Source organism: Cibotium barometz, chromosome 25 (assembly GCF_041138505.1).
Source record: "Cibotium barometz isolate CiBa-2024 chromosome 25, ASM4113850v1, whole genome shotgun sequence".
NCBI lineage: Eukaryota > Viridiplantae > Streptophyta > Polypodiopsida > Cyatheales > Cibotiaceae > Cibotium > Cibotium barometz.
Window position 1 is genome coordinate 26,965,730 of NC_141070.1, and position 23,749 is coordinate 26,989,478.

Consider the following 23,749-nt stretch of genomic DNA (forward strand, 5'->3'; position numbering starts at 1 on the left):
AAAAAAGAAGCTGTAGGAAGTTGTTTTGTGGCCATCTGATAGGATTTCTAATTTAACACACATTCTCATTTGATTACATTGAGAAAAAATAAATTTATTTGTTTTGGTACTAGGCTATATTAGCCATTGTTACAATGTCAGCTTGCACACAGCAAGGGGCACTTCATTTCTACAGCACCAGACCGAGGACGGTGACCTGCATCTAGGAACCCTGTGGGCACAATCTTGGGTACAGTGATGGTAAGTGTCCCCTCTGCGTAAGAGGTGCTCGCGGCTTCAGGGGCTGTGCAGGCAGGCAAGCGCAGGCGCCATTGGCTCATCTCAGGGTTAGGGTTAGGATTTCTCATCACAGAGTCAGGGCTAAGATTTCTCCCTGTAGCCAGATCAGGACCATTGCTAGGATTAGGGTTAGGGTTTCTCCCTGCGCGCGCGTCAGAAATAGAGCTAGGGTTTTGCATCAAGGTGGCCCTAATTCTGTCCGCCCCTCGGAGGACCACTTTGGTGGCCCCTGGCACGATCTGCACCGCCTCGGCTACCGTATCTGTCTCTTGTAGGCCGGGCTGTCGGATGATGAAAGCATAGCAGTCCCTCTTCTCTTCCACCAAGAAGGGCGTCTCTGCTGCAAATGGCAGATCCAAGAACTTGCAGAACACATGGGGCAGGCGTTTCAGCTGCTTGTGCGCCAGCATGGGCTTCAGCAGGCCTGCTAGGGTTTTGGCCTCTTCGGAGATGCTGCCTCCCATGTCGTATTTGAGTGTGATTTTGTTGGCATGGCCATGGATGCTCATGTTGGTGTTGGTGTTGGTGTTGGTGTTGGTGGTGGTGGTGGTGGTGGTGGTGATGGTAGGGAGGCTGAAGCGGTGGCTGCAAGATTAGCACGCACTAGCCTGATGTGGCTAACAATCAAAGCAAGCAACCCCGTTGCAGAGATTAAGGAAGATGCTGCAAGATTAGCAAGCACTAGCCTTAAATGGCTAACAATCAAAGCAAGCAACCTGTTGCAGAGATTAAGGAAGATGATGGTGGTGATGGTGATGGTGATGGTGGTTGTGAGGAAGTTGGTGGTGGTGGTGGTTAGGTGTTAAGAGAAGCAAGCACCCTATTTCAAGCAAGGTTGCTGAACTAAAAGAAGATTTATACGCAAAGAATTTGAAGAAGATATCCTAAAGGCAAGCAAAGATTAAAAGAGATTAACAGAAAGTTTTGTACCCTGCTGAGAAGATGAGAAGCAAATTGGAGTACCCAGAACCTGACCTAGTAGAACTGCCTTAAGAGATCAAGAAGCAAGTTGAAGGCCCTATTCTAGCAGAACCTAAAAAGATTTAACAAGCAAATGGAAGACCCAATCAGATAATATTTTACACAAGCAATTTGGTGAACACTGGAGCCCTTTGGAATACCCAATAGAACAGAAGAAGATTAGACACAGGCAAATTACAAGACCCAATAAGTACCCAAGTGAGATTTTGAAGGAAATGAACAAGGGATGGTGAACTTTGCAGAAGTTGAACAAGAAGTAAAACAGAGCAGGTTATCAAGATCCCAGAGAGCAAGGAAACGTGAGTCTATGTAGAGGAAAGATAGATGATGAGCAGGACATGCAAGTGGTGCCTTCTGCTACCAAGTACTCTTAAAAGGCTGGAAGAAAGAGGCAGCCTCTTGTGTGTGTGTGTGCGCGCGCGCGCGCGTGTGTGTGTGTGTGAGAGAGAGAGAGAGAGGGAGGGAGAGAGAGAGAGAGAGAGAGATCATGTGTGTCATTCGTCATTGACTAAAAGGCTGGAGGAGGCGGTCTCTTTTGTTGAGAGAGCGAAAAAGAGAATATAACTGTGTGTGCATTTTATAATTCACATGTTTTTCCTATTTTATAACTCGTCTATTTTTCTTATTTTATAATTCATTGTATAAAAAGGGTGGAGGTCATGCCTATTTGAAGATAAAAAACACACACTAGGGATGGACCATATTGCATTTTACGCTATGAGAAGGTTGATGGACCATTGCCATTTACCCTTGTCCGGCACAAACCTATCAACACAAGGTGTGAAGAAGGCTCTTCCGGTCAAGGATCCATCTAGTAGGACAGACATGAATTTAATCAACACAAGGGCCCATGCTCAGTGTGTCAAGAGGCCTAAGTTCAAGACAAGTATTTCACCAACACAAGGGGTAGGCCCGTGCTCAGTGTGTCAAGATGCCTAAGGTCAAGACAAGTATTTCACCAACACAAGGGGTAAACTTTAAAGCTGTGTTGGGGTAAACTTTAAAGCATGCTCATTGGGTCAAGGTGCATGCCTAGTGGTAGGTCACTTCATGTGTTTAACCAACACAAGGGGTGAAGCACATTGTCAGAAAAAGACCATCCCTTAGTGTAATTTTCACAGTTCAAATTGAGAAAAACCGGATGTAATTTGGCCTAACCTTGAATTCAAAGATTCAAAATTTTAAAATTTAGTAAACCAATTAATCTATGCATATTTTTAATAAAAATTGGTTGAGCTTCAAGGTCATCCTTTTTTTCACTCGTTAGAAAAAAAGTTTATTTCTAACATTGGTGAAGCATGCTCATTGGGTGCCTTGTATTAGGTCAAGACACGCATTTAATGACGCAAATGAGAGAGAGAGAGAGAGAGAGAGAGAAAGAGAGATGTTTTTCTTGACCTTCCTTAGTTTCATTTCATCACACTATTTATATGCATTAAGTTTGAGCTAAACATTTTGATTTGTTTCTCTAAAGATGGACAAGTGTACCTACATTTCTAACCACATTTTGAAGAAAAAAGAAATCCAAGAAAAAACAATAAAATCTATGGCTTTGACATTTCCATGTAGTCTAATACACACACACAAACACATGTGCATGCATATGCATGTGTACACACACAATGATGTCCTTGATGAAGCTTCTTATCTTTGCGCGCCAAGCATATTGAGTGCTTTTGTGTAGCACACACTCACCTACATGCATGCTATTTTTTATTTTTTATTAAAGAGGAGAGAAAAAACAATGATGGGATGCTTTGAGACTTAATGTGTTCACAAATCTATATATACATGTTGAAGGCTTTCAAGGTAAGGCACATAATAATTATTTAGATATAACCTTATTAAAATATCTAGTTGTGCTTTTAAATTTTGCATGAGATATGCGTATACTAGGACTATCTTGTATATATAATATTTTGCATGAAAATAGTCAAATTCTTAAAGTGTTAGCAATAATTATTAGATTTACAACTGATTTAAAAAGTTTAAGAAAATGTAAAAATCTAAAAGTCTTCATGGATAAAATCATTACACATCTTAAAGTATGGTCATTTTATTTACAAAATAGAAGCTATCAATCCAATATGTCCTCGTTTGTTATGATTAATATTAGCACTAGTTTAGCTATTTTAAAAAATTGTCATATAGAAACTTTTGTTTAAAAATCATTTCTCTTGAAGTATGAGGCTGTAGAGAAATTCCATATTGAGATGCATGATTGAAACAAATGGAATATCTAAAAGATAGACCCCTCTTGTAAATGTAATTCTATAACTTTTTGAATTAATATACCTCTCTTGATGAACTCACATGCTACACTTACATATTTTTAGGTGAACCCCCCCAGACACATAAATGCATGTCCCCCCCCCTCCCCACAACACACACACACACACACACACACACACACACACACACACACATAGAGAGAGAGAGAGAGAGAGAGAGAGAGAGAGAGAGAGAGAGAGAGCATCTATGTAGGAAAAAAGTAAAAGATGAATGATGAAGAAATATAATACTTTATGAAATAGACATATAAGGAGTGGATGGTATGAAAGGTGCTTTAAAATTTGATTCCATGTTAATACATACAACCTTTTATCTTTTAAAAAAACTTTATGAAATGTTTGTACACATTCCAATCTTTTCTTAGTTACTTCATATCTTTGGATGCATTTTTTCTATCAAAGCTCTAAGGTATTAGTATATTAGGCCTTTTACATGACTTCCATAAGAATACCTAGGGACTATGAGTATATTGGGACATTTACACGACTTCCTTAAGAATACCTAGCCAAGACTATTATCCACCTAGCTAGTACCATGTACTAAGAATCTTCAATTTAATCTTACATGTTGGATCTAAAGTTATTTCTAAGTAACCTAAAATCTAAGGTGTTGAGCATTGATCCAACTCACACAGTTAAGTAATGCAACTTCTTGAAAGAATAATTTAAGCACTTAACCCTTTTTGCATTCCAAAAGAGGCATGGTCTGGAATATAACCAAATCATTGTGCTTATATTTTGATAAAGAATTTAGGGCAAGCTACTCAAGAGTAGGGTTCACTATGTGTTTACCTCATGCAATTATAATAAATCGTGTGTGCATGCATGCGTGTATTTATGTGCGTGTCACATATGAACGTGCACACACACACACACACACGCACACGCACACAGATGTAAATATTCCTATGCCATTGTATTAAGTTTGTGTACTCCTAAAATATTTTTGTGCTACATTATATAACAACAAAATAGTTTACCTCATGTAGTTATAATAAATTGTGTCTGCACATGTGGGTTCATGCACGTGTGTATTTGTCTGCATGTCACATATGCACGTGCACACACACACTTAGAGAGAGAGAGAGAGAGAGAGAGAGAGAGAGAGAGAGATGTAAATATTTATATGCCATTATATTAAGTTTGTGTACTTCTAAAAGATTTTTATGCTACGTTATGGTTATAGAAGGCATATAACAACAAAAAAGTTTGAACTTGCTCAATATCATGATATGATTATCACTAACTTTTATAAACTATAATCTAATGAATTTAAAATTTTTATTTAGTAATATAAATCACATACTTCTTGAGAATATATAGATTTTCTAAAGATCACATAAGTGAAAAATCACAAGGTATGCCACTACATCCTCCTAACATTCTATTGTAAAAATTGACAGAAGCCTTTTGATGGACTTCACATTTTCATTTTTGTTGATATATCTTTCCATTCAAAAGCCCTTTGAGGGAGATCAGCCCTTGAAAGTGGCATGATTGCAAAAGATGTTGTGCCATGATGCCTTGCCATTTTTTTATACACGTCCAACTTGTTTAAATGTGAGATGGTTAAAAATCTTCTTGTAATTTGTAATTGAGACATAAAAAAGAATCAAGTCTGATTTATAAAATGTTGAGAAAAGTTACACGATTGTACTTTTAATTAGTATGCATCTACATACAATAAGGGTTTTGAAAGAACCTTATATACCTAGAAAAAGTGCCATATTTAAAGTATACAAAGATTCTTAAAGGTTTTATGAAGGTTTTATGAGAACCTTGATTATGAAAGGCATCCTTTGATCACTTCCTCAAATGGTGAAAGGAAAATTCTTCATTATAATCATATTTATTAATAATTCTAAAGATATAACGTGGGAAATGTATATGCCAACTATTTGTATGTTTTGTGTAGAGGGAGGAGTCTAGACATGAGGGCGCAAATGTGAGGGGAAAATTAGGGGGAAATTAAGAGAATAAGTATAATGATAAAAATTATCCCCCTCCCTATCTTATTTAGATGTAGGTGGTGGCGGGTTAGTGGTACTAATGAACATATCAATATCTATTTTATCTTTACATGTTATGAGTATGGTTTCATAGGGAAATCATATACTATGGATAGTAATATTTTCTCAAGATGGTTATATATTTTTTGATAAATCTTTAGTATAATGTATGGATAATAATATTAAGTATTTATAAGCCTCGAGCCACCCCTAAGTTTGGAACCAAGAAAAACTGTTAGAAATGGTTCTAAAATTAGTCAGTTTGGAGGGAAGGTTAGGGGACATGAAGAATTCTAGCATCTCTTCCCTCTCATCCAAAATGGTGTAAGTACTATGGGGTATAAAGCATATGTTTACATAGCTATGTAGTCTGCAAGATAAATGTTGTTATTATGAAAAATGGCCACATGATGACTATGGGGTCTACATCTCTATTGAAGTTTTGCTGAATGAGGCCTATATTCCCCTATGTTAGGTTTTCACTGATATCTATGTCATATTGCAAGAAATAGGGAGTTAGTGATGAGGAAAACAAGTTAAAAGTATGTGGAGGGGCCCTTGGAATCACCGACAACAATGAGGCCATACTGTATTTGCAACTCCCTTTGGTTGGAGGTGTACTTTGAGGTTAATAGGTCCATGTTAGCATTCAACTCCTTCAACTTCCCCTCATGCTACTGCTCCTTGAGTGGTTGTCCCGTTTTGTTTCTCTTAGATCTTCCCACAATCAATTTATCATTTGTCATGTTCAATTCCTCTTCACATAATTTGAGCTTCTTACAATGGAGAAGCTGATTTTGATCCAGGATGTAGCCTTGTTAAAAAGTGATAGTAGATCATTGATGTTATCCTATTGCTTGGATTTTCAATGATGTGTAAGTCTAACTCTCGATACCTTTTGCTAAGGAAGTGCTCCATATCAGGCGATAAGAGTGGTAGGAATTTAAGGAATGGTGGTACTCGAATTTACAAGCTTAGATCTTTTAAAGGTAACCTCCTTTGCATTTTTCTTGATTTCTCACACTGGCTTTCGGTCTCATTTCCTCTCTCATACTTTCTAGAAGGCCCTGCTACTTTAGTGTCTATAGGTTCAAGAGTGTTTACATGTTCTTTTTCTAGCACTTATTCCTCTTTATGCACTTCTTCTTCCTTCGTGGGACCCTCTTATTTGGGTAACCACTATCTCTCTCTTGTGGGTCTCCTCCTTTCCCCCTTGCTTCTTTTGTGATTATAAATCAAGAAATTGATAAGCTTCTTCAAGCTAGGTTTATTTTTCCCCCTTGCTTCTTTTGTGATTATAAATCAAGAAATTGATAAGCTTCTTCAAGCTAGGTTTATTTTTCTTGTGAAAGAGTCTGATTGGGTTTCTCATATTGTAATCTCTATAAACAAAAATGGAAAGCTGAGGGTATGTGTGGATTTTAAAAAGTTGAATAATGTGACTAAGAAGGATCATTACCCTTTTCCTTTTAGTGATCAAATTATGGATGAAGTGAATGGAAATGAGTGACATAAGTATAGTGGGTATAATCAAATATACATTGTAGAGCATGATTAGCTAAAGAAAACCTTCACTATACAATGGAGTACTTTTGCCTATGATGTGATGCCTTTTGGTTTATGTAATGCTCGTGCCACATTTCAAAGGTTCACGAATAGAGTTTTTGGGCCTTTTATTGGTCACCTTGTGAAGGTATTCCTTGATGATTTTTGTGTGTATGTGAAGAGGATTGATCACTCTGCATAAGTTGAAAAAGTGCTTGAAAGCACATGATTCATTAATTGAATTCAATAAAATGTAGATTTTGATGCACTCATTAATCATGTGGTCTCAAATGAAGGGATTTTTATGGATCTAGATAAACTTTCAAAGATCTTGGACTTCTCATTTTCCTACTACAAGGATAAATTTAAGGTATTTTTAGGGCATATAGCGTATTATAGAAGATTCTTAGCACTTGATCAAGTTCTTAAAGAAGGATTTGCCATTTTATCTTTATGAGAATTATGCATTTGAAAAGTTGAAGATGGCACTCACTACTACACCTATTTTGATCAGAAGTTGAAGGTGGCACTCACCCTCGGGGGGTTCACCTCAAAAAATGTTAGTGTACCACGTGAGTTCAATAGGAGGGGTTTTTAATTAGATACATTGAGAAAAATTAACAGGATTACATTAACAGGAGGGGTTTTTTAATTCAACTTTAGAAAAAAATCCATTAGTTCATAAGTAAAAAGGGGTTGTTTTATCGGGGGGGAATTTTTAGTTAAGGGGTTTTTTGTTGCTGGCAGTACTTTGAGCCAAAAGGATGAACAAGGGCATGACCATACTATGCAAGTCATCAACAACTCATACTAGTAGAGGGTGACTGGTCTATCATTGAAAGAGAAGCTCTTGCTATTATCTTTGATGTTTTTCCATTACCTCTGGGAAATAAGTTCATTGTTACCCTTGACCTAGAGCTTTAAGCTTTATTTTTAATAAGCCTAATTTGACTAGTTGCATAGTAAAGTAGATTATTCTTTTTTAAGAGTATGAGTTTGAGGTTCAAGATAGGCCAAGCTTTATCTCAAGGCCTTATGTTGATGAAGTAGGGGATAAATTAGAAGATGATGATTTTTCCTTGATGCTAATCTTATGGCTATAGATGTTGTCATAGTGGGTTTTCAAGAAATTTAGGACTATCTTACAAAGGGAAAATTTCCTAGAGTTGCAAATAAGAAGACAAAGAAAAGCATTGCACATAACTGACCTTCTTATACATAATTGAAAATAATCCTTATTTCCAAGGTGGTGATGGGATTTTGTGGTTTCTTATACAAATGGGAAAAAGCTTCTTGAGGAGCTTGATGAAGGATTGTAGGGGTTATTATGCCAACAAGGCTACTACTAACAAAATCCTTGCGCTGCATGGTAAGACCTTTTCAAACAGGTCAACTACACAGGGACTTCTTCATCTGATGCCTCCTCTTAGTCCTTTTGAAAAATGGGGTATAGACATTGTTAGACTCTTTTGTAACACCAAAAGGAGGAATTAATCTATTGTGGTAGCCACCAATAAGTAACTTACCAAATGGGCTAAGGCAACACCTATCAAGAATTTCACAAGGGAGGAGATTGCATGCTTCATATATGAAAGGATCATTACTTAATTTGGATTCTCAAAGGAGATAGTGTCTAATCAAAGTAAAAACTTTCAAAGGAGATTACACGCTTCATGTAATAAACTACTTGATTATTTAGATGCTCAAAGGAGATAGAATCTGATTTCTTGGTAATATAGTGGCACAGCCTCGACAAATAGGTTTTCTATCAAGCATCATGTCACCACATCTTATAAACCTAGCACAAATAGATTGGTTGAGAAGATTAATCACACTTTATGTAGAATGAATACTAAGGAAGATGAGGTCTTGGAAGATAAAAGCTCATGGGATAATATTCATTCTGCATTGTGGTCTTCTAGATGTACTTCTAGCTCTTCCAGTGGTTTTACTGCTTTTAGGCTAGTTTTTATGGAGTTGAGGGGATGCTTCCGATTGAGTATGATATTTTTGCTTAAAGGAACTCAACCATATATCATTTAGGAGAGGAGGAATATCTTAAGCATCATCTTTCTTATTTGCCTATAGTTGTAGAAAAAATTTTAAAGGCACAAATTAAGCAGAAGGTATTAATGCAAGATTGAAGACAAAGTTATTTAAGAAATGTGACATTGTGAAGGATTTTGATGCCCATCATGAAAAGCCGGTTGGTAAGAAATCTTTACCATGGTGGTTTGGCCCATATCATGTAAAGGAGGCACAATGGCACCTATCAATTGGAGGATGTTAATGGGACGTACTCACATTAGGTGAATTAAGATAAGTTGGCCTTATTTTGTACACATGGATCTTAGTGGCATGTAGTTAAACTTTGAACTCTGAGGATAGAGTTCCATTTTGGCTTGGGGGAGATGTAATACCAAAAATTTCATGTTATTAGGGCTTCTTTATTGCAATGTATAATATATATGTGTGATGATTTTCCATGTGGGACCTGAGATTCGGCATACCAATCATGCTCACCAGAGGAAGGCGAAAAACTTTTTCATGGGGGGTTGATGGCAACTTGGAAAACTTGTTGAGAAGTTGACAATTTGGTGACTCATCTTCAACGGCTTTACGATTATTTGGATCCAAGTATCTTGTTTCACATGAAGGATTCCAAGGACTCCTATGCAATATTATATATTGGGTGTGAGAATGAGTGGAGTGTTCATTGTAAATACCATGTGTATGATTTATAGATACATTGGTATGGGTTATAGTGCTAAATGTATATAAAGTTAATGATGGGTCATAAAATAGGAGTATGCCTATGTCTACATGGCATTGGTAATTCTTGTAAAACAAGATGCATAACGCATGCCAAGCTTTTGGAGGTGTGTGGAAAGCATGTGGAGTAGTGCGAAAGTTTTTTCTTTTTCTTTTTGCTAGTCTCACGTCTCTAGGTTTACACCTCTAGACTCATGTATATAGACTCACATCTATAGGCTCACGTATGCAAGCTCATGTATATAGGCTCACATATGTAGGTTCACATTTTCATGCTCATGTCTGTAAGTTTATGTATACAGTCTCATGTTTGTATATTTATTTACACAAGCTCATGTCTACGTATAGGCTCACATCTGGAGATTCATTTATACAAGCTCACGTGTACAGGTTCATGAGTAAATGTTCATGTGTTTTTTGTATAAAATAGACTCATAGGTTTTATTTTTATAAAATAGGCTTCGGACACAAAATTTTATAACTAGGCCTATGAGATAGGAAATAATTATTATACATTATATCCCAATAATTACAAAGGACAAGTATTTTCCTTAGAAATTATAGCTAGTATAGATTGTATGATAGAAAAATCCTTAAAGAAAATGAGTATTCGATACACTTGACCTCTAGACTCATAGCTCAAGACTCACAGCTCATGTGTCTAGACTCATGGCTCGTATGTCAAGATCACGACTCATGTCTCGAGGCTCACATGTGTTAACTCGTGTCTTTTTTCATGGAAATGTGGGTTCACATTTCCTAATCAAAGAGCTGGTTTGGACTGGTTTTTAGATTTTTCTGAGGCATTTTGGACTTATTAATGGAGGTGATTAAGGTTCATAATCTTAGTTAATGATGATTATACAAGTAATTAGTGTTTCATAATTATTTTTTAACTCATGTCTTGAGGCTCATGTGTGTTAACTCATGCCTTTTTTCATGGGACTGTGGGTTCACATCTCCTAATTTGAGAGCTAGTTTGCCTGGTTTTTAGATTTTTTTGAGGCATTTTGGACTTATTAATGGAGGTGATTAAGATTCATAATGTTAGTTAATGGTGATTATACAAGTAATTAGTGTTTCATAATTATTTTTTTATTGATTTTTTACATGCTTTAAGCTATCAATTCCAATGATGCATGGAAAATATATAATGCATGGTTAAAAGTTAACTATCCCACTCTAATCCACACCTAATGGAGGTCAATGCTTATATTTTTGGAGTGAATTCCACTCCTAATCATAATTTTAAAGCTATTTTATAATTCAATGCAATGAAATCAAAGCCTTTGGGTTCCAAAATCATGCAAATCACCAACAAGAAACCATGGTTTTTCCCTTCCATGATATGAAACTAGACTACCCTAATGAAATCAGCTTAAAAATAAAATGAAAAGAAATAACGCTAACATATCTAAGGATCCAAACCGTATGTTTTTTGGAGTGTGACCTCCTAATCAGCATACAGAAACTTTGGATAATCCCAATAGCTTGGAATGGATTAATAAATGGAGCTAAGTCTTAGGCTAGTTCTTGTCAACGATGCCAAATATGTTCAAGTCGAGAGTTTACCTTAGCCTTTGTCAAATTATGTGTCCTTGGGCCTTGCCTTAGAGACGTAATTGTAACTTCACTAGCTCATCCCCAACACATCCTCACTCCGTTTGTCACATCGGAATCCTCTTTTTCTAATGAGAGTGGAAGAGGTCTCTTTTCTAGATGGAGGTAATTAGATATTCTCCTTTGTGCCACTTCTATCTCACAAAAGGTGGGACAAGAAGAAGAAGCTAATGCAAGAGGAAAACCTACAACAAACAAACCTATCTAACATGCATCCATCAAGCAAGGATGATTCAATGGCATACATGCAAGAAAGAATAAGAAAAGAAAAGCTCACAAGTATTCTATTGAAAGGGAATAAATGTTTAGTACTACAAAGGAATGAATGTCTAGTATTGCTTAGTGTAAAAAATGACTTATACATACAAGTGGCTAAATTTCACACTAGGCGTGACCAAACTTAAAAATGGTCCCAACCTCTATTACTAGTCTTAAGAAATTATGTAAGTGAGAAGTACTTAAACTTTGCCTATTTAACATTAAGCTCAGGATACGGCCGTGATCAAACTTAAAAATGGTCCTAGCATCTATTACTAGTCTTAATAAGAAAGTATGTATATGAAGTCCTTAAACTTTGTCTATTTAACGTTAAGCTAAAGGCAAGGGCATTTTATTGTTTTACCACCATATTTACAAAAATATTCAAGCGAATAAGATGGCAAAGTGCCGCGACTAAACTTAAAAATGGTCCTAGACTTTATTACTAGTCTTAAGAAAGTATGTACATGAAGTCGTTAAACTTTTTCTATTTTACATTAAGCTCAAGGTAAGGCCGTTTTAAATGTTCTAGCACTATCTATGATCAATAGGATCATTCATTATTGTCATCATCACACTAAAGAGTCACAATGAATAATATCGAGAAAGTCACTAATCCTAGAATCTCCAAGGTCACTGAAGTAATCCTTATAAGTAGGGTCTATCTCCATCAATACTGGATCTAAGAAAATGTCTAAGTCAAAAATAAAACTCTCTAGATCCATTAATACTACATCTAATAAAATGTCTAAGTGATCTTTAGGAAGGTAGAGGTAGGCCTAGATGTATAAACACTCATAATGCTCGATGCCATCACTGCCCTTAAGATCATGCCCACATGATCTAGCTCACACATATCACCATTATATACATCAACATCATGTGCATATGTGTCCATATTGATGCATCACACATGTACACATGATGATACACATGATAATAATGATATATGTGCATATGTATCCATGTCATCATATGCACATATATCACTATTATCATGTGTATCATCATGTGCACATGTGTGTGATGCATCAATATTATCATGTGTGTGTGCACATGATACATCATACTCATATAGGTCACCAAAAGAAGACTCATCTTATGTGAACAAGGCCAAACCATTTGTGTCAAGGTAACCAAGCAAGAAGTCGATGAAGTCATCATATGCAGACCATTTGGACCATATATCCTCCTCATCAAAGTAACACCTCAAATGACTAGGCAACAAACTTGCAAGCTCAAACATCCAACAATGGAATGAGTATGCCACCTCGTCATAACATGAAGTTTGCAAATGAGGGTATAGAGGTCTAAGCTTGGAAGTACCAAAAGTATGTGTGAAATCGATGAAAGATATGTGAACAATGACACAAAATGACAACTCAAAATATTGATCGTAGAGCCATGAAGTCAATGCATGAGCGACACTCCTAAGATCAAGATCTAAAATGGTAGCATAGGGATATCGATGAGGACGATGTGATCTCGCACCATGGAGATTAAATGAAGGGTAAAAGCAGTAGGAATAACTCATGGTCGCATGTGAACACAATCCAAAGTGTACAGTAAGAAATGGTCATGTGTGAATAATCTCTAGAAAATATAAAGCACATGAATACCCCAAAGCATGATGCACAACGCATGTGAACACACAATGCGTACGTGCCAACTGCAAGTGGCTTCCCTTCCTCTCTTTTTTTTTTTTTTTTTTTTTTGGTGTGTGACATTCATTGCCTAAATCATCAGATGTTGTGAAAACGAAAACGGAGACGAAGGTGGAGCAGGCAGAACAGACATGTCTAAGCCTCCAAGAAAGATGAAGCGAAGCGCCGCTGGGCTGAACCTAAACAAGAAGGTGATGAAGCCTTAGAACAAGCTCGACTCCTTGTTCTACACAAGCTCTCCAAAGCTTCTTCCTACACGCAAAACTTCGCTGGGCTGCTGACTGCTCAGGCGGCCATACCAAAAAAAACTTGAGCTTGTGAAGGCCAAGAGGTACCTAGAGGATGTTATTGCTCATAAGCAGGCTATTGGAGTCCAAGCCAACGCTAGGCACTCTTTTGGGTCTGCTATCATGCACATTAATCCTTACCTGTCATCTCCTTGCCACATAGAGCTTATCATTTCTGAGAAAGAAGTTCCTGTCACAAAAGAGGAGGAGACTCCTGCTTCAAGATGGCCCCAGTTGAGATCAACCTTCCTTATGGTCAAAGGTTGTCACCCATATTAAGGCATGGACATGTGCCTACTTGAAATTGGCCTTGGTCTTGTTGGGATTTGGTTGATCCTTTTTTTTTGTGAGATCTGATGTTGCTCTGCTAAGGCAAGAGTGGTAGTCCACACTGTATCATCATTGATCTCAACACATGAGCATTGGATTGAGCTGAGAAATTGTATTTTTTTAATGTTGTTTGAAGTGGGGGAAAAGTTTCTTTTAATCCATGCAAATTTGTATGTTTCTACAAGGATTAGTGAGCTTTGATTGAGATCTTATTAGATCCTTAGGGATTATGGTTCATTTTGATCTACTAGGTTCAAATTTTGGACCTTGGACTAGATTTTGGAGCGATCGGACCAAATTTTGAGAGAAAATTAGCACTAATCATATGTTAACCGCGTTTTTGAATTTTCCTCTTTCCTCAAGCTCTCGATGGCTAGGGGTAGTCATTTCTTCTCCAAACCATAGGGCTTTGGTTGGGGACTCCCCAAGCTTCACATAGAGCTCCATTCCTTTGATATTTGTTGCAAAAATTCCCAGCCATTAGGTGCTTCAAGAAAACCTTAGAATCCCATAGATTTCATCAAATCTCTTTCTCAAACTTCATGTACATGTAGTCAAGCATCTAATCAAGACTTAGTAATGATCATTGGGCAACATTGATTAGGGTTTCAAGCCATGGAAAGGGGCACAACTGGTGGCAAAATTCAACCTGCAGGGCATTGTTTTTTGTGAGGAGAGGGTCAATAGAGCTTCTATGCCATGTTTAAGTGCCTCATTAAGGATAGCAATGGAGTTTTTTTTAGCCATTTAGCACTCTTAGGAAGCCTAAACTTTGCTCTATGAGGCCATGGAAAGGAGGCAGCCGTTTTCTGTATAGGGCTGCATTTTCGTGGAAATATTTCTCCAAGGCATGTAATCAAAAGGGAATTTTCTCTATTATGGTTAGCTATAGAGTCTTCTACAACATTCAAGCTTTCTAGAGCTCTATTTCATGGAGAATGAAGCCAAAAGACTCTTCATAAAGCTGTTAACAAAGGCCTAAGTTTTTCACCAAAGCAAGGGCATCTCTTCACCATACATGCATGAGCATGGCTTTGATATTTGGATTTCTTGAATCTTCCCTTTAGATTTAAGACTTTCTTTCAAGAAACCCTAATTTCTTGACATTGGCCATTCCAACTTTCCATTAGCCTTGTCTAATCATCATTAATTACACTAATGATGCCATTACACAAGCTAATACTTCAAATAGACCAATGATCAAGCCATTTGTCTCAAGTTTGGGAGTTCTTGATCAAATCCATACACCATTGGATACCATTAGAACCATTTGATGCTTCTTCGATCATTGGTGTGACATTCAAGACATCTCTATGCTTGGGAATGTCAAGATACATGCCAATCCATATGCCTTTTGTTTCACCTTGATTGTTGCATTGGTGTTGATGTTGTTTGGACAATGGAGCTTGGGAAGTGAAAGTATAACATGAGTACATGCTAATGTAATAATGGATTGTTCATGAGTTCGTGCAAAGCATTGTAAGTCATCATACCTACATCTTTGAAGTTCAAATCACACCTATCACATCACTTTGTACCCACATTCTATTCCTATTCTATTCCTAGAGTCTTGATGTTGAGAGGGTATCCTTGGCATTGGTGGAGAGGCTAAGGGAGAGCATGGCTTTAACTCTCCTTGTCATGAGTGCTTTTGGAAAAGCGGCAAGGAGGGAAACTAGGTACATTAGATGTGAAGACTTGGCCCCAACTTGTGCCTAGTTTCAACCTAGGTATGAGGGTGGGAAGTGCTTGGCCGAGAGATCGACAAGCATCAATGCTCTACATCAACAACTATTGGGATTGATTTCAGCATCAACGTCTTACATTCAACATTGCATTCAAGAAATTGCATGGGCAAATGCAATTATGTCACATGGTAAAGAAAGGATGGACAATGGCAATGGCATTGCATGAGCCTATGTTACATGCATGATTGGGCAAATGATGCCTTGGTTGGGATGCAAAGTGATGTAAAATTGTTGATGGGATATTGACAAGAGTTAATGTGAATGTTGGATATTGGATTGTGGACATATCTACATTGAGATTTAATCCAAAATACAAAGAAGAAGATGCCCAATTTTTTTCAAAAGTCCTCCACAACTGATCAAGAAAATCACTAATCATTCATTGGTGATTAAGAGTCTCTATTGCACAATCATACCTCTTGGAAGAGCCAATTGGAAGCTATGAAGAGAGCTATTAATCTTTTGAATCCGACACCCATAGAGTACTCAAATTAGGGTTTAGTAGTAACTGAAAACACCCTAATTCAGTCATAGACCCTTAGGGTTGTCAAAAAAAAATTTAGAGGTCTTCATAATACTCTCTTAGGGCTATCCAATGAGCCAAGAACCACTCTATTTTTACATCCTTTGATGGGTCAAAACTAGCAAGTTGACTTTGACCAAAAAGTCAAAACAGAGGATATCTACACTTTGAATTTGATCAAACCCTTTTAGGCATAGTTATTACTTGTCATCACAAGCCCACACACCAAATTTCATCTAAATTCGATGACTTTTGAGTACTTTATACTTGATTTCTATTTTCAACAATGTCGCATAAACCCTAAAACAAAGAATATTAGGGATATTTGAAAATCTTCTGTTCTTGCATATTTGCATTCTATGCCACAAGATCTTTCAATAGATCACACCATTTGAGCCTTTTACAAGCCATTTTCCATTTCCAGCCATTATGCCAAGTGAGCACCCATTCAAGCAAGCGATGGAATTTCAAGAGATGAGGGAAGACATGGAAATGGTGAATGGGTATCTTGTAGGCAATGTTTTTTCCAAGCATATATGGTGTACATGGACTTCTCTCAAGCAAGGCCAACCGGAGCTTCTTCATTTTCAAAGGCAATGGATGGAAAGACCTATCAAAGGTCTTTATCATTTGAGAGTCAAGACAAAGGACAATATATGCTTTTGAATACATAAGGATTATAGAACATTATGATGCAAAAGCAAGAATTAGATTTTCCATGATGCATGTACTTTTGCATACAAGGTTGTTGGAATCAATGAAAGTGCAAGCTTTTCTTGATTATATGCTATCTACTCAAGTGAGTAGTTTATGGTTCAAAAGAGGAGAGCCATTTGCACAAAGATTGTTTGCATTCGATGGTGAAGTAATCACTTGCATGGGACTCAAGGATTGTATTTGTAATAGGGATGCTTATTTCCATGCCTTTCCTTTGTGATGAGCTTGCCAAAGTGAAGAAAGTGACTTCTTATTTCAAAGGAAGAGCTAGAGCTTAGTGGTTGAAGGAAATGCACAACTATAATTGGATTGGCAGAATTTGGCATATGATGTTGTGCAATACTTTGTGAGACCACCCAAGAGCAAAATTGATTTAGAGATCAATGCATGGTATTCTCACATGAGGACTCTCTATCTAGCTATATGGAGAGATATTGGTACCTTTCCTTCTTCGTTCCCAACATCAAAGAGAAGGAAAGTATAGACGGTTTTGTGCAAAGATTAGACAAAGATTTCATGCAAGTATCTCAAAGTATTTTGCAAATTAATGAGGATATTGGTTTAGATGAGATCATGGTGTTGATGGGACTTTTCCACATGCATATCCAAAGACTCAATTACAAGGGAAACTTTGTTGAGATAAGCAAGATAGAATAGATTCAATTGGTGGTACCCATTCTTGGCTACTCTTCATGTTTGAATGGGGATAGAATACTTCAGCTCATGTTGAGATTTGGATATCAAGAATGATAAAAGAGGTGTTGCATGACAAATGAAGATCAATGCAAGGATGCAACAAAAAAGACACTTAGGGCTCTTGTAAAGAGTTCCAAGTTGTAGATGAATGTGGGAGAGGGCTTGACAATAATCCCACATGGAAACTTTTGGAAGTTTTAGAGTTTTTGTATAAAAAGTGGCTCATTTGAGAGCTAGGGAGGACTCTTTGGTCATTTGGTTGAGAGGCTCATAGAGAGAGCTTGCTCCATAGCTCCTTCTCATGTGCTCTCCCAAGGCTCTCCATCTCCATTTCTTGCTTCAATCTTGTACTCTCTATTCTCTACGTATTCAATGATTTGAGGTTGCGGTCTACACACTTGCTAATCTAGATTTTGTAATGATGTTTTGATGCTAAAATCTGATTTGTGAATTGTAGAATGCATGTGATGAAGCTTGTGCATGAAATGATGTGTAGTTGAGGCTTGTGTGATAGCTCTTTGCATGTTAGATTCTTTGCATAAGTTGCATTTTTGTGCTTAAGTGTAGCCTAATCTTGATGCGTTGATTATGTTAGATTGATTGCTTGATTGTTGAAGAAGGATTGAGTAGGACTAGAAGTCATTAGTGTGTGGTTAACTAATCTTCTCCCATTCGGGATAGCCTCTATGCGCTAACCGGGTTGCATTCACGCATTGACAAAGTGTGTGGGTTGGAGTGTAGCCTCCGCTATGCTATGATGTCCCAAACAATGGCGCCGCTGCCGGGGAACGCACACCTAAGCTAGTGAAGGGTGTTAACCATTACTTCATACTAAGTGCTCCATTGATTGCAAAATCATGGATTAGGGTAGATTAGAGTAGAGTTTACAAGGGCATTGAGTGTGTGATCTCAAGGGCGCCTTGTGTGTTTTCTGTTTTTTGATTAGAAGCAAAAAAAATTAAAACCCCATTGCGGTAGAGAAATCCCGCCATTAATCAGGTTTAAGTACTTTCTGTTTTTGTATTTTTGACGGGGTTGGCGAGAGGTAGGTAGGAAGTGTTGGAGGCGGCCTTTTTTTTAAGAGAAGAAAATATATATATATATATATATATATACACTGAAAGAGGCTGCAGAGCGTTGTGTGGGGAGGCGTCTTCATTGGGCGCAGCAAAGAAAAAGAAGTATATATATATATATATATATATATATATATATATATATATCGTTGAACCGCTGCTGTAGACAAGCGAAGGGCTGTTGGGCAGCCGGCTGAAAGCGAGGAGCAGAGGCGGCTTTAATATATATATATATATATATATATATACGTTGACGTGGCAGCAGCCTGCAGAAGCGCTGTGGAGGGGGGCGCTGCATCGAGCGCAACCTGCAGAGGCGCGGTGGGGGGCGTCTGCAGCTGACGTGCAGTAGGTCTAAGCAGGCATGGAGAGAGGCTGCGTGGAAGGAGTACCACCGCAGTGCAGCTCATAGAAACTCACAGCAACTCAAAACAGCCGAAAGAAACAAGCTATGGAAGTTTGAAGCCAAAGCGACTCACAAGCAAGCTTGGCGTGGAGTGGAGTGTTCTGCAACCAGTAGAAGGTACTGGCGCAAGGAGGGGGAGTGTTCGCAACCAGTAGGGTACTGGCGCAAGGAGCGGAAGATTGGCTAACTATAGGCGGCCAAAGGCGTGTGGGAGGCTGAGGCGGCTGCTGGCAGAGTTGAAGTGGCCGAGGGGAAGAGCTGCAGCTCGCGAAGGAGCGGTGGTAGCAGACGCGAAAGCGGGGAGAGCTGCAAGCTGGCAGCATTGAAAACGGGAGAGCGTGGCGGCAACGAGAAATCCGGCGAGGCGGCGAAGGATAAGGTTGGTACATTTTTTAATTTTTTTTATTTTTTAATTTATTTTTATTAATTTTTCATGTTTTTGTATTTTTTAAATAAAAAATAATAATAAATAAATAAAAAAACAACAAAACAATAAAAAATATATATAAATTTTTTTTTAAAAAGAGAGAAAAGCGAAAAAAGAGAGAATAGAATAAAAGAAAAAAATATTAAAAAATATTTAAAAAAACAAGAAAACAATTATTATTTTCGTATTTTGAGTCCATTTTTCATTTCTTAATTTTCTGTAAAATTTTGCATAATTAAAGTAGCTTGCATTTTTTTAGAATTTCGGTAAATTGTGTGCATAATTAGTATTTTTTAGGGTAATTCATATTTTTTGTAATTGGTACGAAATTTATTAGTTTTTTTTAAAAAAAAAAGAGGAAGAAAAAGGAAGAAAACAAAAGAAAAGAAATAGAAATTAAAAAAAATCTATAAATTATGTGTTTTTTTTAGAAGTCCATATTCTTTGCATATTTTGTAATTTTTTATTTTTTTTAATTTTTTACATAATTAGGATAACTTGCATTGTTTTAAAATTGTGCATAATTAGTATTTTTTTAGCGTGATTCATATTTTTTAATTAGAAAAAAAGTTTTAAAAAAAAGTAAAAAATAATAATAAAATCATTTAAAAAAATAATAAAAAAAGAGGATAGATAGTTACACCACACAGACTCATTTTAGTTGCATTTAGTGGTTAGGTAGGGTAAAATATATATATATATATATATACATATATATACATATATATATATATATATTTATAAAAAAACAAAAAAATAAATAATAAAAACAAAGACAAAACAAAAAAGAAAAAAAACACATAAAAAACCAAAAAAATTTGACCTTATGCACTTGCGGTCGGGACGTCTTATAGATTCTGCCATAGGGCCTAGGGCACCTTCTAGAGTACCTACGCAGGAAAGTGGAACCCAATCGGTAGGAAATTTGGCAGATATTGCTGAAACCCTTTCCGAATCCCAATCCAATACCCTTTTCTCCAGAACAACTAGTTCATTGTCCATGGACAATCTAGGGCCGTCAAATAGTCATCCCTTAGCCCCAAATAGGACACCCACAAGATCTTTTAATCCATTTGAAGCCGACACCTTGGGGTTAACACTCAATGTGAGACTCCAATATGTCTACACGAATGCTCAAGGAGCTGAGATCTTTAGGGATCCACAACAACGGTATCTTGTTAAGATCGCAGACATTTTCTCAGAACTTGATAGAGCACCTCTAGTCAATGACCAGGGTAACATGTACATGGGTGGAGATGGTGTTCGCTACGAAGTCACCTACCATCCAGAAAATGTAGACAAATTAGGGGAGCTCTCTAAAATCGAGTTCTTTGACTTATCGAAGCTTTCCAACGCAAGGGAGTCTAGAGATGACTGGCTCATTGAGCCGGACATGCTTGGACCCTCCAATGCCCAGTCCTCAAAGCCATCCATTGATGATTTACTTCTTGTAGATCTAAATTTGGAAAGGGATAGGAAAGGCAAGAGCAAAATGGATCAGGGAGCTGAGAACCAATGGGAGTTTGTACGACAAATTCCAATGACGAAGGTCTTACAGGATGACCCACTTCAAGAGGTCTATAAGGACTCGTTAGAGGGATATTATGCCACAACTAGATTGCCACAGCTCGATCTTCCTCTAGTACTGGTGGTGGTAGTTGAGAAGCTTGCAGGACACATGAACCGAATAATTGATAAATGGGCCAATGAATACCGAACCTTAGATTGGAAAGAGATTCGGGAGCTCACGTGGAAAGGACAACCATTATTCATGGAAGTGTTCTCAACAAATACAGCCAAACCAGGAGAGACAGCCTTTCTTGGAGAAACTGTTGCTCCTCCCCTACGAGAGTTCACTAGAGAGGGACCCTCTACATCAAAGTGGACCACTGCTAGTAGCCCAACTCTAGCACCAAGACATTATCCGACACCAAAAGTGCGACCACAGATCACACCACAACAACATCTTTCTCTCTATGACAATCAGAGGAGAGGGGAGCCAACTCGGCCTCCCATAAATGCACCTCCTGAAATGCGGGTGACAAGATCTTTGGAGGGGTTTGGTGAGGCTGGTAATACGGGAACCACACCAATTTTGGATGCATGTGGACCATCTTACCAAAGAGAGGAACAATTCCCACTGAGAGTGAGAGGCCGTAGGCCTTATGACGAGTATTCAAGACAAGTAAGGCCATCAACTCTTCAGAAACTGGTAAAGAAGTACGAAGGGTCGGGAGATCCATACGACCATGTAGCAGCATTTAGGCAAGCAGTTCGAGCTGAGCAAGTGGCTGACAAGCATACTCAAATTGAAGGATTTGGACTCACTCTTGAGGGAAAAGCCCTTGCTTGGTTTCAGGCACTAGAGGCTTCAGACAAATCTTCTTTACGAGTTTTGGAAGAGAGATTCTTTGCTGCTTTTTCCTTGATGGGAATTCAACATGACACGGTAGCACACATCTACTCTTTCAAGCAAGGTGAGAATGAGAGTGTTAGAGACTGTGTAAATAGAATGAAGCAGTACATTAATCGTTGCCCAGAAGATGAGAAGCCCGCCCAAAGTCGATTAATTTCTCTCTTCTTAAAAGGACTCAAAAATTCAACACTGCATACACATCTCTATGCGAAGAAGCATACAAATTTCAATGAGTGTTGCCATGATGCTATGGATTTCACCGATAACTTCAAATTCCAAGATGGTTCTGGCCCTGAGGTGAAACCTAGAGATCAGTGGGGTGATGACCAAAGTTCAGGGTCTAGCGCGCTAGTAAATCCAGACCAGATAGCTAACCTAGTACTAAGGAGATTGGGACAGACCTATCGTCCACCCATGCAGCCACAACAACATGCAGCCACAACAACAGCAGCAGAGAATGAGGAGTGTACTTCCTACAGGTCCTCATCTTTGTGGAGCATGTGGCGGTAACCATAAAATAGAGGAATGTAATACCTTTTCTCATCTAGTCACAAACCAACCCACAAAAAAGTGGTGCCAAGCCTGTGCTTGGAACTTTACCCATACCACACAGGAATGTACTCGCATTGCAAGAATGAGACAGGAGCGTGAGTAGCCAAGGGGTGGAGTGGCTCCACAAATGTATCAACAGTATACTAATTTTGAACGTAAGCCAGCAAGCATGACCTGTTCTTGGTGCTCAACCTCCTGCTCCTGGGACTGCTCCTGTGAGGGTTGTGGACTACGACAATTCAAATATGTGTAGAGAATTGGTAAACCCAAGCTATGTGGAGGAGGAATATGCATCATATTCATCCAAAGAAAATCTCTTTGAAAGTCCTGCATACCCAAGCCCAGCACTGGAGACTCAACCAAGGGAACAAAACTCTTTAATGTTGCTAGGCGGCTACCAACCTAGGACTCTAGGCCCCTCAGGTCAATGGCAGCCAAGGAAAGTAGAGGCCAAACTAATGGGCCCCTGTTTATGAGTGTGGAGAACCCCATTGGGCTCGTGATTGTCCACATCGCTCAAGGCAAGCATCTCGATCCAATACAACAGTACAACAGTTTCCACCAATTGAAAGATATTGTCTAGGGTGTTGTGTAGAACACTTCCCAAAGGATTGTCTGCTGAAACCACATGAGGAAGGCACCTCTCAACCAAAGGTCTCACTCAACCTTGTAGGGGCAGTTCCATCACCACCTTCATCTGAGAATGAGGATGTCGTGCCACTTAGAGTCATGACTAGATCACAGACACGAAATGCCGAAATACAGACTGATGAGACACCTCAAACTAGGTATGCAAAGACAAATCTAGTGGACAAGACCCTACAGTCCAATCGAAAAAAGACCACTAGGAAGAAGAAGAACCGAAACAAGCAAACTAAAAGTGCATCCACTAGTTCTCAAGAAGCCTCTAAACAAAACATGAGGGATCAAACTTTTACATCCCAAGAAGTGCATGAGGAGCATCAACCTCAACCTGGGCCTAGTGCTAAACAAGATGAGACTAGTACGATCGAGGATAGTTCTGGGGGTTCAATTTTTGTGGATAAAGTGAATGAGACTCTAGATGCCATCATTGATGCTCATAGAAGTCGCATTGCAGCTTTATCTGAGCTACCCAAGAAGCTTCAAGAATACCCAAACCCTCGTGAGGAG

The 23,749-nt window shown here is 38.1% G+C and overlaps 1 protein-coding gene across 1 annotated transcript; it reads right to left on the reverse strand.

Annotated features, from left to right (window-relative positions):
- Positions 1-76: 76 nt before the first annotated feature.
- LOC147624422 (uncharacterized) lies at positions 77-1,668 on the reverse strand. Its single transcript, XM_086819415.1, has one exon. It carries the CDS (start codon positions 786-788, stop codon positions 138-140), a length of 651 nt encoding a protein of 216 aa, XP_086675541.1. The 5' UTR covers positions 789-1,668; the 3' UTR covers positions 77-137.
- Between the last annotated feature and the right edge of the window lie 22,081 nt (positions 1,669-23,749).

Bases quoted from the DNA above. Each gene is read 5' to 3' on its own strand.
- LOC147624422 (XM_086819415.1), bottom strand. From the start codon at position 788: ATGAGCATCCATGGCCATGCCAACAAAATCACACTCAAATACGACATG.